This window comes from Podarcis vaucheri (assembly GCF_965113315.1).
Source record: "Podarcis vaucheri genome assembly, chromosome: 2".
Lineage (NCBI taxonomy): Eukaryota > Metazoa > Chordata > Lepidosauria > Squamata > Lacertidae > Podarcis > Podarcis vaucheri.
In genome coordinates this window covers 33,570,774-33,587,111 of record NC_138760.1, presented here as the reverse complement: position 1 = coordinate 33,587,111, position 16,338 = coordinate 33,570,774, and the positions used below count along the sequence as shown (strand labels likewise).

The following is a 16,338-nucleotide window of genomic DNA, read 5'->3' as shown; positions in this document are numbered from 1 at the left end:
TACTAGATAATTATGTGCCTTATGCAGACTCCCCTCCCCATTTTGCAGATAAATGTAACATTCCTCAGGGTATCTAGCTATGGGAGTATATTTTAATTACGCCAAAGGGTTAAGCGCTGTATATAGACAACAACATTGCAGCCCCAGGGAGCTTATTACCTTAATTAGTCATTCATACTTAAGATAAATTCAAAACCAAGTGAACTGAAATACTATTATCCTTGGGAGGGCACCTCCCTCAAGTCTCATGACTAATAAAGGGCAATTTAAATAAGCTGGTAAATTTATTTTAAATAAAACGCAGTAGAAGTTTGCCTAAACCTATTTTAAGGGTTTACATTTTGACTGCTAGGGGGGCAGTGATGGCGAATGTCCAGTGTAAAACATACCTTGTTAATGCTTCGGGTTCAGTGGGGAGGCAGCTTTGTGGATGATGTCCTCTAAGGTTTATGTCTGGCAATAAATCAATATTTTTATTGAAATGGTGCACTTAGTTTTATTGCCATTGTTACAGAGGGAGCCAGGCTCTGAGAAGAGCCTATTGTATATGCAAAATAAGAATCGCATTCAACAAGATGGTTTTCATGGCAACACTGTTCCATTTCCTCATATAAATAAATGACATGGTTGAAAACAAGCTTTCAAGTTTGGGGCTCCTATACAATAAATACTTGGGCCACTGTGGAGCATAGATTGGTTGGGGGCAGGTTTTGAAATGCAGCCAAAATCTGTTAAGGGTTGTTTATTTTTGTAGCACCCACTTTAGAGGGGGAAAGGACATTAATTTGATGTTTACTTTGGGGGTGGTTCTTGTTATATTAATTCAGCACTGTTAGTTTATACAGGGCTTTACAGAGGTACAGAATAAACAAAAGAAGGCCACTGTCCCCAAGAGAGCTGTATGTTGACTGTGGAAAGATAAGAAAAGATGTGGTAGGATAGACGAGAAAGGCAAAATGAACAAGGAATGTCAGCACATGAAGCTACAGGAAGGTAGGCTTTGTTTCTGGAAAGGAAAGCGATTAAGGGGTCATACTAAAGGCTCTGTACAAAAGCATGGTTTTGAGGAGCGATTCTAACGAAAATAGCAAGATGGAACCACATATGTTTTACTGGAGGGGTTTCATAGCACAAGGAGAAGACAGAGAGAATGGACGAAATCATTTGAGTGTAGAAAACATTCTGGTGTCTGTAGCTGGTGGAATTTTAGGAGTGAAGATCACATATGGGGTTGTGTCATGGAAGCAAAGCACTGAAAAATGCAGTTTTTAAGATAAAGACAAAGCTTGTGCAGAATGCAGAAAAAAGGGAAGCTGGCAAAGCGATATGAGTAGGGGTATCATATGATCTGAACAACTAGAGAAGTAAATACTATAAGCAGTGTTATGGATGGAGGTGAGACAACTCTGGTGTGATAAGGAAAGGCTAGCATGCTTGCAGATGTCAAAGTGGGAGTTGAGCATCCATCTCTGTGTTAGCTGAATGGGCTATGGCACAAAGTGAATATGGTGAGCAAAAGCAAAGGAGAAATCAGAAAGCTGGTGGTGATGTCAAAGTGTAGCAGTTATTGAGGAGCGGAACAGTTGGAAGGGAATATAAGCAGTCCAGTCATACTGAATTTGAGACATCAAGGGGACATTCACACAGAAATACCTGTTGGACAGAGAGAAAATAATAGAAAGATATAGTGGGGTGTCTACGCATTATAAGTGGTACTGAAAGCCTATCAGTTTATTGAGAGACCACCCACAGAAATAGAGGGCGAGAGTAGTGGGGGTTGAGGATAACCAGCAAAGAAGGGGAGGGAAGAGCAACTCTTTTTGTTGCTGTAAAATCAAGAAAGCCAACTGAGAACACAGTTGCAGAGACCTAAAGCATAGACTGAGCTACGGAATGTGGCATGTTTGTTAGCTTTGAAAGTATAGTTGATAAATTTCTGATCTGCTCTATGATATATATATGCACTCAATAGCTTTAATAGATCCACATTTATCCACTAAGAGTTGGATCATACGATATACTGTTTAACATATGGCCATTCTTCATTCCCATGTACAAATGGAATGTGTGAACTGAACGATCATTGTTCCCATAGGCAAAGTGGCCCTTTCCTCAGCTGTTCTGAATATAATTCCTGCTGGCCAGGTCCAAGATTGTCACAAATCTAGTCCCCCACTCCCCGATTTTAGGTTTGGTTTAGGTTTTCATTTAGCTGTTATGTAGCACAGTATTACTACAGAATTCTGAAGTACCTGCTTTTTGAACTCTATAGTTCAATATTTCTTGGAATCCTCCTGTGTGTTAGTAGATAAATTGGTGCTGATTTAAGTCTGGAGACAGAAGCTGCAGATATCTTATTCTTCAGCGCAATTTGCAGAGAATTAGGGCTGCCTCTAGACCTAAGTTTCTGTAGTACTAAACAGGAAATGAGCTAAAAGCTATGTGTTGGGGAGTTAGTAGTAGTGTGGGCTTAGTGCTGATCTTGCTAGTCCACTATGACCTGTGTGTATCTGGCAAAGTGCCTGCAGAATCTTAAGGACACGGCCTTATACCACTGAGCCATCCAGCTCCATATTGTCTACACCAGGGATGGTGATTGCTTTTTCACCAGAGGGTCACATTCGTCATTGGCCACCCCTTTGGAGGCCACGTACCATTGGTGGGTATGCACACTCTTGTCCACACTGGACAAACATGTAGCCCCCCCCCCAAGCTAATCCATGCCGATCAACTAAAGGGGATTATGATCCCCTCCTCACCCAGCAGATGATTGAATCAATAATTAAGGGGGCAATTCTCAACACCGTTTTTTCTTTCTGCTGCCACCACCAAAATAACTAGGGGCTTGTTTTTTCCTAGCCCTGCCCATAGGTATTTTTGTACATGCTCTACCACTGACCTTACCACCCTTCCCTTCTCTCTCTCTCTCTCTCTCTCTCTCTCTCTCTCTCTCTCTCAGTGTAGGTAGGTATCAGAGGTGGTACTGTGGTTAGTCATACCAGAATGCCACCCTAATGTTCTCTGCCCCTTAGGCCCTAAAGTTAGTTGCTGGGGCTGAAGCCTGAGGTGCCTCAGGCAGAAGACAATGCTTTGATCTGAAGGAATTTATACCAGGCCTAGTCACTCCACGGGTTTCACACTGTCTGTCAGTTGCAGCGGCTGATGTTACCCACCTGTACTTATTTGTTTACCATCAGTATTTCCTTCTGTGCCCCCCAAGGACTTTGTGGCCTGAGTGCACATGGTCCCTGTTAGCTTACTAGCCTCAATCCCAGAAGCCTTCAGTCCCATGACATCAGATTTCTAGTCCAAGTTTCTGACCATAAACTGTGTTGTGAATGGCATTAGGGACAGTGCAATTGGCCTAAGAGAAATGGATAAAAGTTCTAGCAGAAGGTTATTAAGTCATGCACATTGCTGGGTATGGATGCATCTGATAATATTAATCAGAATAAATTGCTGGTTTGGGTTAAGTACCTCTAGCATTGTGCAACTGTCATAGTTTTATATATACAACAGCAAATGAAGCCAGGACAATTGTGGTGTCCAGATAAAGGAAAGAAAGGCATTTTTGGTTGATGTCAGATGCTTCTACAATTATTAGTGTGAGTCATCCAAAGTTGCTAGGTTTTCAAAGAGGATCTTTTGTCTGTGACACCTGGCACAAGCTGTTCAGTGACCCTGACATTTCCATAGTTGTTACCTCTGAATGGTCTCCAACGAACTTGAGCTCTGTAGAGAGGACTGCCAGGAATACTTGCTAAAAAACGGAAGTGAAGCAGCATAATTAAAGTGTACCTTATGGCTTGAGTCAATCTGGCCTCTTTCTTCTCGTTCCATGGCCAATGCATTTTACTTGGTCTTCTGTGTCAGAAACTTTCCTGTGAATGACAAGGTAATATCTGGGGAAACAAAATCAATTCCCTTTCCTTTCCCACTCGTCATATACTTGACTAGGATGTTCTCTTTGGCTTTTCTGAATGGCTGAACTTCAAAAGCATATGGGGGGCAGACTGATGTTGCTTTGCAGAGGTAATTACTGTAAATCACATTTTTCAAAAAATACAAGCTCGTACAGAACTGTGACTTAAGGCTAATTCATTTTTTTAGCAGGAGCAGAAATAAGAACTTCTCATAGACATTCTCATGGTGAGAAATCAAATTAGATTACTTTTACATTTCTCTTCTGAAGGCTGAAGTATGTCAGAATATGGCATAGATTCCAGTTGTAATTTGCTGTCAGCCTTAGACATGTAACTGTATCATGCTGTGTTTTAGAAGCAGCCATATTATTTTGCAAAACAACAACCCAAAACTTGATTATATATCTATATCTATCTATGTCTAGATATCTAGATATCTATATATCACACACCTTTATATGTTCAGGAATAGCTCGTATATCCAAAAGCATGGAACTGGGAAACACAAACTCAAAAGCAGGGAACATGCTAATGTCTTTGTTATCTTTTTTAACATGCCCAGTTCCTTTTAAAAATGTTGAAGAATCTCATGCTGTTGCTCAAAAACATCTATATTGTATTTTTCTCTTAGCAGTGAAGCCTTTGCTACAGATTAATTAAGATAGTGCAGTGGTTATGTTTACATTTTCAGTGTGATTTTTTTCACATGTTAGTGTCTAGGCAATACAAGCTGGACACCCTAAGATGTAGGAGAGAGGGAGCTATTCCATATATGCTGCTGGTCTAGCATGTATAAGGCGGTGGTATAACATAGAAGAAAATTGCAGAAGACAAATGGATAAGAAGATTAGGAAAACAGTTTACATAGAAGAATCCTATGTAGTAAATGTTTGCTTAGGAATCTGGGATCAATATAAACAATGATTCTCCCCTCACCCAAATCTGCATTTAGCATCTTTATTGGCAAATGAGCATTTCACTTTAAAAGGGCAACAGGGAAGTTTTAAGATATGGAAGAAAATGAGATGGGAGAAATATACAGACTATTGAGAAAGTAAAGGACAAATTGAAGCTATAGACTGTCTGGGAGCTAGGAGATCTGGAAAAATAAGATCATTAAGACTCTAAGCCATATGGAACATGTGAAGCAGCTTTTTCACAACCCTTTTTTAATATATTGGTGTATGGCGATATGTAGGTAGAAATGTGTTTGACTGTGTATGTGTGAAAGATTGTGGAAAATCTTATTTTTTTAAGGTTTAGCTGTTGAATGTATATTAAGTTAAACAAAATTAAAAAGAGATGGATGTTTCCTGCTTGGCAGGGGGTTGGACTCGATGGCCCTTGTGGTCTCTTCCAACTCTATGATTCTATGAAAGGGCAGAGGAGGAAACAAACAAATGTATCTAAAGATGGGGGGAGTGAAACAAAAGAACCCTACCCATAGAGATTATAATTTGTTGTCATAAAAACAAAAAACCAGGGAAAGCAAGATAGTGAAAATGGAGCTTTAACTATACAGACCTTTGTCGGCAAGATGATGTCTCTGCTTTTTAAGATGCTGTCTAGGTTTGTTGCCACTTTTCTCCCAAGAAGCAGGCATCTTTTAATTTTGTGACTGCTGTCACCATCTGCAGTGATCATGGAGCCCAAGATCCAAAATCCCACCCGTTCATATGAACCACAGTCTATATGTAGCTAGCCTTCTTGATTTACTGACTGTGGATGTGAATGACTTCTGAATGAGATTAAGTAAGACAATGCTGCATTCCCTTTGAGGTTGTTTAAAATGTATTCTGTGATATTGTGTAGTCATTGAAATCAGTTTAACTGATTTTACTGAAATTTCAGTGGATGGTTGACTTTTCTTGGGTGTTGCATTTTAAAATTATTTTAAAGTGGGTTTTTCCGCGGGTGGCGCTGTGGTCTAAACCACTGAGCCTAGGGCTTGCCATTCGGAAGGTCCGTGGTTCAAATTCCCACAACGGGGTGAGCTCCCGTTGCTTGGTCCCAGCTCCTGCCCAACCTAGAAGTTCAAAAGCACATTAAAAGTGCAAGTAGATAAATAGGGAAGGTAAACAGCATTTCCTTGCGCTTCTCTGGTTTCGCCAGAAGCGGCTTAGTCATGCTGGCCACATGACCCGGAAAAACTCTCTGTGGACAAACGTTGGCTCCCTCGGCCAGTAAAGCAAGATGAGTGCCGCAACCCCAGAGTCGTTCACGACTGGACTTAACTGTCAGGGGTCCTTTATCTTTACCTTTTACTTGTTTGAAATGTTTGCTTTCATAATCTTGTGTTCTCTCCCCCCCAAAATTTTTTTGGCCCTGAACTGGAGGAACCATATTGCTTGCCAAACTGAAAGGGAGGGTGTTATAATTGTTGGAGAAAGGAACATTGTTCTTTGGCTTTTAAGAGAGTTTTGCAAACAAATGAGATTTTGCTGAAATTAAACTCTAAGAACATCTTTGTGCGATGTTTAATTGGTCCATTCGGAGGATGGTTCCACTGATTACAGTGCTATAATAGTACAAGACCAACCTATAAAGAGATTTATTTCTGACAGCGAAGTGCTTGACTGTGCCACTTTAAGCTGCAAAGCGCCAAGATAGCCTCCCATCTGCCTTTTTATTGCATTCCAAAAAGAGCCATTGTAGTGCATATTATTGTAATGAGGTAAATTTACATTGTTATCTCTGCATTCACACATTAACCAAACTGAATGCATGTTTCACATGCTTTTAGCACTGCTAATCTCTGAGATTTTCTCAACAGAGAAAACAGTATCCAGAAAGATGCCATGCCGTGTTAGCTCTGAGCCAGGTCACAAGCATTTGATATAAAAGCATGGAGCAAGTTCTGAATGAGTTTGCTTTTTGCTCTCCCACCCCCCAATTCCATGAGAAGCAGGTTAGTGACATGAAGTATTTGGGGGAACGCAGGAGAGAGTGGACAGGATCGTTAAGGCAGTGTAAACATACACATCAACCGTTATCTGTAACAGAGGTGGACTCCCTGCACTTGAATCATCTGGGTGCATCTATTTAAGAAGAAGAAGAAGAAGAGTTTGGATTTGATATCCCGCCTTTCACTCCCCTTCAGGAGTCTCAAAGCGGCTAACATTCTCCTTTCCCTTCCTCCCCCACAACAAACACTCTGTGAGGTGAGTGGGGCTGAGAGACTTCACAGAAGTGTGACTGGCCCAAGGTCACCCAGCAGCTGCATGTGGAGGAGCGGAGACACGAACCCGGTTTCCCAGATTACGTGACTACCGCTCTTAACCACTACACCACACTGGCTCTCTAAGGAACGATTTAAGGAACGATTCCACAGCAAAATCTGGTGTATATTATTGCAACAATAGCCCTGATTTCATTCCATTTGATAGTCAGAAGCTTGTTGTTGTGGAACAAGACTTTTGCAAGCAACAGTTTCAGTTCTAGTGGAGTTGCACAGCAAAAGTAGCCTGCAGCTAATCCATGCAAACTCTAGGCTGTCTCGTTTCAATTTATGGGTTGCTGAAAATGGCTTGAGCAGCTCCCTTCATGCATAATAATAATAATAATAATAATAATAATAATAATAATAATAATAATGTGTTTAGGATGTTAGGGTGATCTGGATGCGACATCTCAGACCACTGATCATCAGAATTGATTCAGCTAGGCTAGGCTGGTGTCCCTTTCCCCTCTCACGGCTCGTTCCATGTGTGTCCCTCCTGAAACTGCAGGCTTGTTGGAAGGATTATTTGGTCAAGGTTATAGGATAGCTGCTCTCTTCTGCTACAACCTTAAAAAAAAAAAAAGTGAAGGAAGGATGGAAGTTTCATTCAGTGGCTGCTCCCCCCAGCATCGGCTTAGAGCTTGGACAGGAGCTTGTTTTAGCTCTATGTCTATACATTAATATATATTTAAAATCTTTCTGTTAATGCAGTTTAATAAAAGTTCCATTTCTTCCTACAGCTTACTGGGATAGGTCATTATAAAATCAGTGCCTCTGTTCAGCAAAGCTTAACCTTGTTCCTGCCCAAAATGGCAAAACAGTGAAGGGAGGGGTGAACAATTTTAATGACTGACAGTGGCCTGTTTGTCCAAAAAAATGTGTAGAGGTTTTTAAAGCACAGGTTTTAATTTTGTCCCCTTGAGTGGATGGAACCTGTTCTACCAGTAAAGGAGGTTGTTCATTCTGTTGCATGTGCACTTTTTGATATACAGTAGTGATTTGCAGAGAATGCACAGTCTATTAAGCATTTAATGAACACTATCTCATGATATAGCCTTTCTAATCTCCAGCAAACTAATTGCAGAATCATTGGATGCTTTATCAACTCCTAAACTTACTTTGAGCTACTGTCAGTTCTGCTTCACTGACTAAAGGGTCACTGGGTAAACATTTCACTGTTTGCAGGGATTTGAATTGATTTCTTACCCCAACTGCTCAAGCTTGTGAATCTGTGCTAGTGCCATTTCCGCCAAGCCTCAAGGGATGTGAACAGTGTGGGCTAGAGATTGTTACTTGGGAAGCTGCCAAGTTAGGAATTGATTAGTGTCACTTTGTTCTCTCTTTCTTTAAGAACATGAAATGGAGACCCATGGTAATTTTGCAGAGGTAAGGGGAGTCACTCTGGAAGTTTACTGGGAAGAGGAGAGGAGTCTCTAGACTGCATTACACCTTGCTTCTCTCTCTCTCTTTTTTACAGGGGTTGTTGTTGTTTTTTAATTACATGATCAGGAAACGCTACAGTCACCCTGACTGTACTTATTCAAGCCTGATTGCACAATTCTATAAATTATAATATAAGAATAAGTACATATGTTAAGGACCATGCATGATCAAAAGTTCTCTGGCTGACGAGGAGGCTTTTTGAAGCTGCTACAATATGATGCATGTAAAAATAGAAAGTTTAAAACCAATCTCATCAGAGAGTCATTTCCATTTGTATGGTAAAATAAATAAGGCAGCAGAAGCCATTAGTTAGAAGTGGCCTCCTTAAGGAATGCTATTAAATCTGCCCTCTCCCTTCTTCTTAATGCCAGCAAATATCATCTTGGTTCCTGGAATATACTTCTTGGGGTTTTCCAAGTAAACCATCAGTGTATCTTCTCCCCAGGTTATACCTTTGCTTTTGTTGGCTTCTGTGTAAGAGAAACCTTTGGCCTGACCAGTCTTTCGGCCAAAAAGACCATGCAGGTTACGGCCAGTCTTGTGCTTGCCTCCCTTCTCAACTGTGTGGCACTGCGAACACTTCAGAACAAAGATCTTCTTGCCCTTCTCAACGTCTCCCATGGCCACTGCACACAAAGTAGAGGAAGGGATGCAAAGCCGCCGCCACGCGTTCTCATGTCAAGAGTTCCACAGACTGAGCCCTACACCTTATAAATGAAATAGTCCATCAATTTGTTCCCCTTTCCTAACATCCAAAATCAGCTGCTTAAGGCAATAGTCTCACTCAGCCTAATGGTAGGGCAGTTCCTAAACCTGAAAATAATTCTACAAAGAAAGGTATCGGTCAATTGACTCCCACCCCCACTTTCACAACCATCTTTTTAGTCAAGTAGTATAGAGTTGGTTGTTTAAAACTTTAAATACTCCACCTTTCGGATCAAGCACGTGCACTTGCTCCTGCAATAAAATTAAATACAATGTGGTAAAACACAACCAAGGGAGGAATTCAACATCGCACGGTTACAATTGTTCCATCTTTGCAAGCACTTCTGCTTGCCAGACACAACAATCTCCCCTCTCCTCCCCCAGCTTGTTCTGATAGGTTTCTTCCAACTTCCCAGAGCTGATCTGAGAGGGTGTGGGGTGGAGAGGAGAGGGGGTAGAAAGCCCCATTGTGCTAGTTTCCACTGGCACAACTATTCAGTCCAATTCAGCCTTAAAACAGCAGAAATATAGTAGTACAGTGGAACCTCAGTTCCCAAAAGCCTCCGTGGTCATATGTTTCAGTTCGTGAATGCCGAAAACCCGGAAGTAAATGCTTCCATTTTCTAATGTTTTTCGGAACCTGAACGTGCAACACGGCTTCCGCTGAGTGCAAGAAGCTCTTGCAACCAACGGGAAGCCATGCCTCAGTTTTCGAACGTTTTGGAAGCCGAAAGGCCTTCCGGAATGGATTTCGTTCAAAAACTGAGGTACCACTGTAACAATAATTCATATGGATTGTATTCAATTGTTTCTCTACTCATGGAAGACTCTTGGTTTCAGCAGAAGCCTCAAGGAAGGATGGTGATTTTCACAAAACCCCCCACAAAATCCTCCTCTCTCCTGCTGTGCCGTATGTCACTTCCATCTTGTTCCCTAGAGTTCCCCAAATTTCTGGAACAGATGTGGCCCTGGGAGCACAGCAGTCTGTAGAGGGAAAGGGGAATAAACAAAAATCACTGCTCTACCCACCTTCTGTCCATGGAAACCGCCACTGAATTGAAGAGCCTTCAGTGTTTGGAGGGACATAATTGAATAGAACACTATTGGTTATATCCAATGAAACCATCCCATTAGCGCAAGAACTTCCACTTGCGCAATGGAATGTCCGTACACTTTTCTCTCCCCACACCCACCCAAATATGCTCCAGAGGGTGGGGAGAACCCCCAGAACAGACGTCAGTACGCAGGCAAAAGAGAACAATGGGAAGCTCCACTGTGCAAGCAGGAGTCCTTGTGTTAACAAGATTATTTTGTGGATACAACCTTATCTAAGAACCAGCCAATACCAGCTGAAACTAAGTCTCATATGGGTGTATCTTCTCCATCATCCTACAGCATACTGCTCCTGAAAGCTAAGCCTAATTTAAGTACTCACCATGTTTGCTAATCATTTGTTTTGGCTTGTGTTTGGACACCAGATCTACAATGTTAGTGTTCCAGAAGCCCTGAAGTGTTTGAGAGTTTCTTCGAGAAAAAGGAGCATTTTATATTAATCTTTGAAAGGAAAATGGGAATCTTCTGTAGAATTTGCTTTGCATCTGAAACTTGGGGAGGGGAGAGAACTGCTTGTCTTAATGAATCTAATATTTTTTAATGAATACAGTCTCCTTCATAAGATGTCCCTGAAGGTTATATGTATTTTAAAACTTTACACATTAGTGAAGGACTTAATGTTGCAGCTACATTAATGCTTTCTTAGAGTGCTGATATCTACGATATTGAAATCCCTTAGTTGTACCTATGCCACCTTTTGAGAAACTACAGATGCAGTATGAGCAATTAAATGTTAGCTGATTGGTCAGTTACCTACCCAGAAAAATGCTGTTATATAATCTGAATAACAGAGATGGGTGGTGTAGGAATGTGCTACAATATTCCTATCTGATCCCACCTGACACTATTTTTTAACATGCAGTTCTGCATCTGTAATTGCAATGCATAGCAATTTGTATCTATCTAAAAATTTGATATGACCTCTAAAATACAGGTGAGAGTACCTTGGATAGCAAACTGTGTCAGTTACTATTCTAATCCACACTCAACCATGAAGCTCAGTATGTGACTGTGAGCCAATCTCTGTCAACCTAACCTATTTTACAGAATATATTGTGAGGATAAACCTGGAGTGGATAAGAATTTATGTATGCCACTATGAGCTTCTTGAACGAAGGATGGGATTAAAATGCAATTCAGTAAATGAAATATTAAATAACTGGGGGCAATTTTTTTAATTCCCTGGGGCTAATTCATTAGAACAACATCCCATTGATTTCAGTGGAGCTTCCTTCAATGTAATTTTGGTTATGCATCAAATGATGTTCACAACTGGCTGCCATATTGCACAGAAAACTCTCTCTCTCTCTCTCTCTCTCTCTCTCTCTCTCTCTCTTTCTTTGATCGGATCTGCAATTCTAGGATGGCTTACATCATAAATGAATACAGCAGTAACGCAAAATTCATTCCTATACCTTAAATAAAACTAAAATTTATTAAAATAATTCTTACTAGTTGTACTACTACTACAAATATTTACAGTTGGCCTCCTTAGCAAACATTAGCAGTCCCAACTGCATCCATTAGATTTGCCTACTGGATTGTTTTTAATATCAGGGGAAATCATCACTGACCTTTAATGGAATATTTGAGTAAGGACATAGAACACTAGATAACATGAAGTTAGACCAAAGATTTGATCTTCACAAGAAGCTATTTGTTTTGCTTTGCTTTATTTTCATAAGAATAATTTGTGCAACTTTTCCTTAGGACCTTTATTGTGAAATTTTATTTCACAGGAAGATACTATGCTTCTTCATCCAGTAACTTTATAGTTGGATTATTGGAGGGATGGTTATAGTCAACTATGCCATTTCATTTAGATGTTTAGTTATGCATTGTGATTTGTTAAATTTCCCCACATTTTCTAAGCTTCTCATTTTCAAAAAATTTCACTGGTTTATTCGTCAATCCATTCAATGATTTAGTGTGTAGTTCATCCTTACTGAATAATTAGGGGTTGGGGTTGGAAAACAGATCATAAAAGTATTCCCCACTTGCTTATTAGCATTTATTCTGAAGTATCCAGGAGATTTTGCTTCCAGTAATTTTATGTTCTTTAACATAGTTCAAAATTCAAGCCTTTTTACTTCACTATTTGAACTGTGAGATGGCAAGAAGCCATGGGAGATGGGAACAGTGAGATGAACGACCATGTGAAAGAAAATATTCAGGGGTCAACTAAGGCTGAACCCCATTGAACTGTCTAATTTACAAGCCCATGGAGAGGCAGGGGGCAGATGGGTGCACTTGCCCTAAGGCCTCAAAGGGCTAAGCTAGCTAGGGAGCCATGCCAGAGACCTGACAGACTTATGCAGTCATGCCAAGAACACCCTGTGATTCCCAGCCTACTGAGGACTTAATGGACGAAACACCCATGGCTGTCCTTATGCACCGCAAGGCTTCGATAGTAAAATATGGACCTGTGTTACTGCGTATTAGCGTGTAGCATCAGATCAGGCAGTGGTGCCACGGCAGAGCGTCTCATGGTCAAGACTCCCTCCCCAGGTGTCAGACAGGCTCTGCGTGTGTCTGCTTACTTACAATATAACTTACTTCTGAGCAGACATAGGATTGTAGTCTAAATCCAAAAAAATGTACATTTTACATTTAGAACGTAAGGATAAAGGATAGCTTCCTTTTGCAGCACTTTTGTGGGCATTGGAATAGATTAGCATGTTTCTGTTTTAACAATAATATTTCGTTATTCCTTGCAGAATTCCTGGGAGGCTCAATGACAGAAGAACGCCTCTGGGAGAATTGAATTGGATCTTTACAGCCATCACAGATACAATTGCATGGAACGTCCTGCCCAGAGGTAAAGCTATGGCATATAAGCTACAGAATTACTGGCAATATATATAGCTTGATCATAATAGAAGAGAGCAGGAGTATGAAATGAAGCACTAATGAGGGGAAATAGGAAGCAATGAGAACTGAGATACAAAAAAAGGGAGAACATTTTGAACGGCTAAAGTAGGATCTTACCAAACTTCATTTCCTTGCCATGTCAAGTGTCTTTGTGTTTGTGTGCTTTGGTTCCCCCCTTTTTTTTAACCCCTTGTGGTATGCTATAGTTCTGCCTTTTGACAGCTGTTCTCATTCTGGAGGCTTTAGGATATTGCATGGCAGGTATCAGAATGACATTCAGTGGATATTATTTCCACTATTAAAACTATGCAAACAAAAAATAAATGTTGACTGCTAAGTGTAAAGTCTCAGTTGAAGGCTTATCCAGAATCTATTAGTGTGTTTAAAACCTAAATATACAATGGCAGGCCTAACTATTGCGATAATGATTCTTGCCAGAGGACATGGATTTATTCAGGTGTCCCATTTCCTCCCCCCCCCAATGCTTTTTATTACTTTCCAGCTCTTTATAGGTGCCATCCATCTTTCTGTCTTTCTTGCAGATCTTTTCCAAAAGCTCTTCAGGCAGGATCTACTGGTGGCAAGCCTCTTTCGAAACTTTTTATTGGCAGAAAGGATAATGAGGTCTTACAATTGCACACCTGTCAGCAGCCCTCGTCTACCTCCGACTTACATGCATGCCATGTGGTAAGTTGCTACCCGAAATTTCCCTCATGATGTAAAGGTTTTACACAGATGCTTAGCAGAAATTTCAGGTGCTATTGTCACAAAATGTTGTTGCCTGAATCCTTTTAATGCTTTTTGTAATTAATACATGGATCAAGTATGAAAGAAGATGTGGGAACCTACTACCCATCTCCAAATGTCTTCTTTCCTAGATATGTTAGATCATATTATTAGATATGTGTCTTATTTTCCTGGTACAGATGCTCCATTTTCTTGGGACTGAGATCCTGTCTTTATGTTGTATCAGCTACTGTTGTCTTTGTGTTTTTGTTCTGGATGTAGTAAACTGTGGTTCTAAGAAAGGCCTCAGAGACATAACTTTCACTTTACTCCCTCAGTTTCCAATTAAACAGAATTATTGTTGCATCACATTTTGCTAGGTCTAAAAGTTAGGCATTCCTTAACTAGAGCAATTGCTCATGTCCAGTTGATAGATGATGGGTTGTATCCAATGTAACAATCTGTTAACAATTTGTCAGTGCAAGGATTTCCACTTACACAATGAAATGTTGTCATTCTCCCTCCCTCCCTCAATTTGTTCTAAGGTTTTCTGCAAACCCTCTGGAGCAGATTCAGGTGTTTGTGGGGTGCATAGAGAAGGAAAGAAGGTCCCATTGCACAAGTAGAAATCCTTGCCTGATGGGACATGGCCATTGAATATTACCCCTTATTTTGATAAAAGTATCACCAAAGCTTAAGCCAGTGGTGAGAATCCTGTGAGCTGCTGGGCTCCCAAATCCCATTGGCCTTCGTTAAGCATAGCCAATAGTCATGCCTGAGTCCTGGTAATTGAATATGCTTTTAGACATGTGCAAAGGGTTTTCCCCTCTCCATAGTAGATAGGTAGCCGTGTTGGTCTGCCATAGTCAAAATTAAAAAAAATCCTTCCAGTAGCACCTTAAAGACCAACTAAGTTAGTTCTTGGTATGAGCTTTCGTGTGCATGCACACTTCTTCAGATACACTTCAGTGTATCTGAAGAAGTGTGCATGCACACGAAAGCTCATACCAAGAACTAACTTAGTTGGTCTTTAAGGTGCTACTGGAAGGAATTTTTTTTATCCCCTCTCCATAGTTTTCTGGAATTATAGGTGAGCTCAGGACACGAACTCTAGGAACTCTTGAACCCTGACATCCTTCATTTCAGAAATAAAATATTGGGAGCAAATGTACACAAATAAAGGATAAATCCATTCTTTCATTCATTTTATTTGTGTGCTGCTTTTCTACAAAAAAAGGAGTTATGCCTGAAAGCAGCTTACAACAAAGAAACAGGGATGCATTTCAAACAAACACTGCAAAAACTATTTCATAATGACATAGCAAAACAATAACATAACACAGCAGAGCAATAGCAAATAAAATAACGTATCAAAGAAAACCACATTCCAATACTGTAAATATAACAAGATTGCTTAACATGCAGCACCCAGTAGCAAAAGTAACAAGGGAGCTTTGCAGTTTCAGCTTAGTCCTAGAAACACCCCTCCCATGCTGTTGCTGTGAGTCCCTCTCCTGCTGCCACTTGCAAGGCTACCAAGGGCAAAGAGTGGGGTAGCTGGAAACCTCCCATGATACTGCTTTAAAATAGTTCAATAATGGCCCAGAGCATCTGGCTTTATGATGCTTCTAAAACAGTCTCATGTGGGGGTAAAGCAATGCAGAGGAGTTGTCCACAACATTTGTTTCCTGTCATCCTGCTCCTTTTTAATATGATGGATCAGAATGTAAATGGCACAGTTATTATCAAGAGTCTCTTAAATTAATTTCTATTAGCAAACACTCAGTAAATGAAAGTGTGGGGGTGATTAGATAGAGCAATTATCTTTCTGATTCCGAAGCCTCTCTAATTACAGCCATAAAAACTCAATGCTTGGACAAACCATATAACCTAGGAAGGTCCAGGCAACATGGTTGCAGTAAAATAAACTTCACAGTTCTGTCATATGCGAAAAGGTTTCTGGGCAATAAATAACACTATTCAAGGACATGCTGTTTACTTTGATTTCCAAAGAGGATTTTGATAGAATCTCTCTGACGCAGTTGTTGAGAAGAATGACAAAATTAGTGCATTATAAGCCCTGTGATGAAAAGCAGGAGGCATATCATGTGAGGCTTGATTTAATGGGGGGGGGGGTATAATGAGGAATTGGTCCAGGAAAGGCTATGGTGAGTGTCCTTAATTAATCATTTTCAGAAGGCAGCAGACAGAGAGAAATGAAAGTAAACATTAACAGAAAGCAGAGTTATTTTGATAATGAGAATGAAGGCATAAACGCTTTAAATTCTGGAGAATGTGATAGTTACTATGGGTTACGTGGCCCTTTCCCTGGGGAGC

At 40.5% G+C, this 16,338-nt stretch overlaps 1 protein-coding gene and 1 pseudogene across 3 annotated transcripts in view; one reads left to right on the top strand and one right to left on the bottom strand.

Annotated features, from left to right (window-relative positions):
* Positions 1-16,338, top strand: part of RPTOR (regulatory associated protein of MTOR complex 1) — a 327,700-nt gene that overhangs the window by 168,364 nt on the left and 142,998 nt on the right. For both annotated transcript variants that reach the window (XM_082212377.1, XM_082212376.1), the window contains exons 8-9: positions 13,122-13,222; positions 13,818-13,962. In XM_082212377.1, coding sequence (XP_082068503.1) covers positions 13,122-13,222; positions 13,818-13,962 — 246 coding nt within the window. The remainder of the gene's footprint in view (positions 1-13,121; positions 13,223-13,817; positions 13,963-16,338) is intronic.
* Positions 8,636-9,282, bottom strand: LOC309526152 (cytochrome c pseudogene; annotated as a pseudogene). Its single transcript has one exon. The product of its transcript is annotated as a cytochrome c pseudogene (transcript).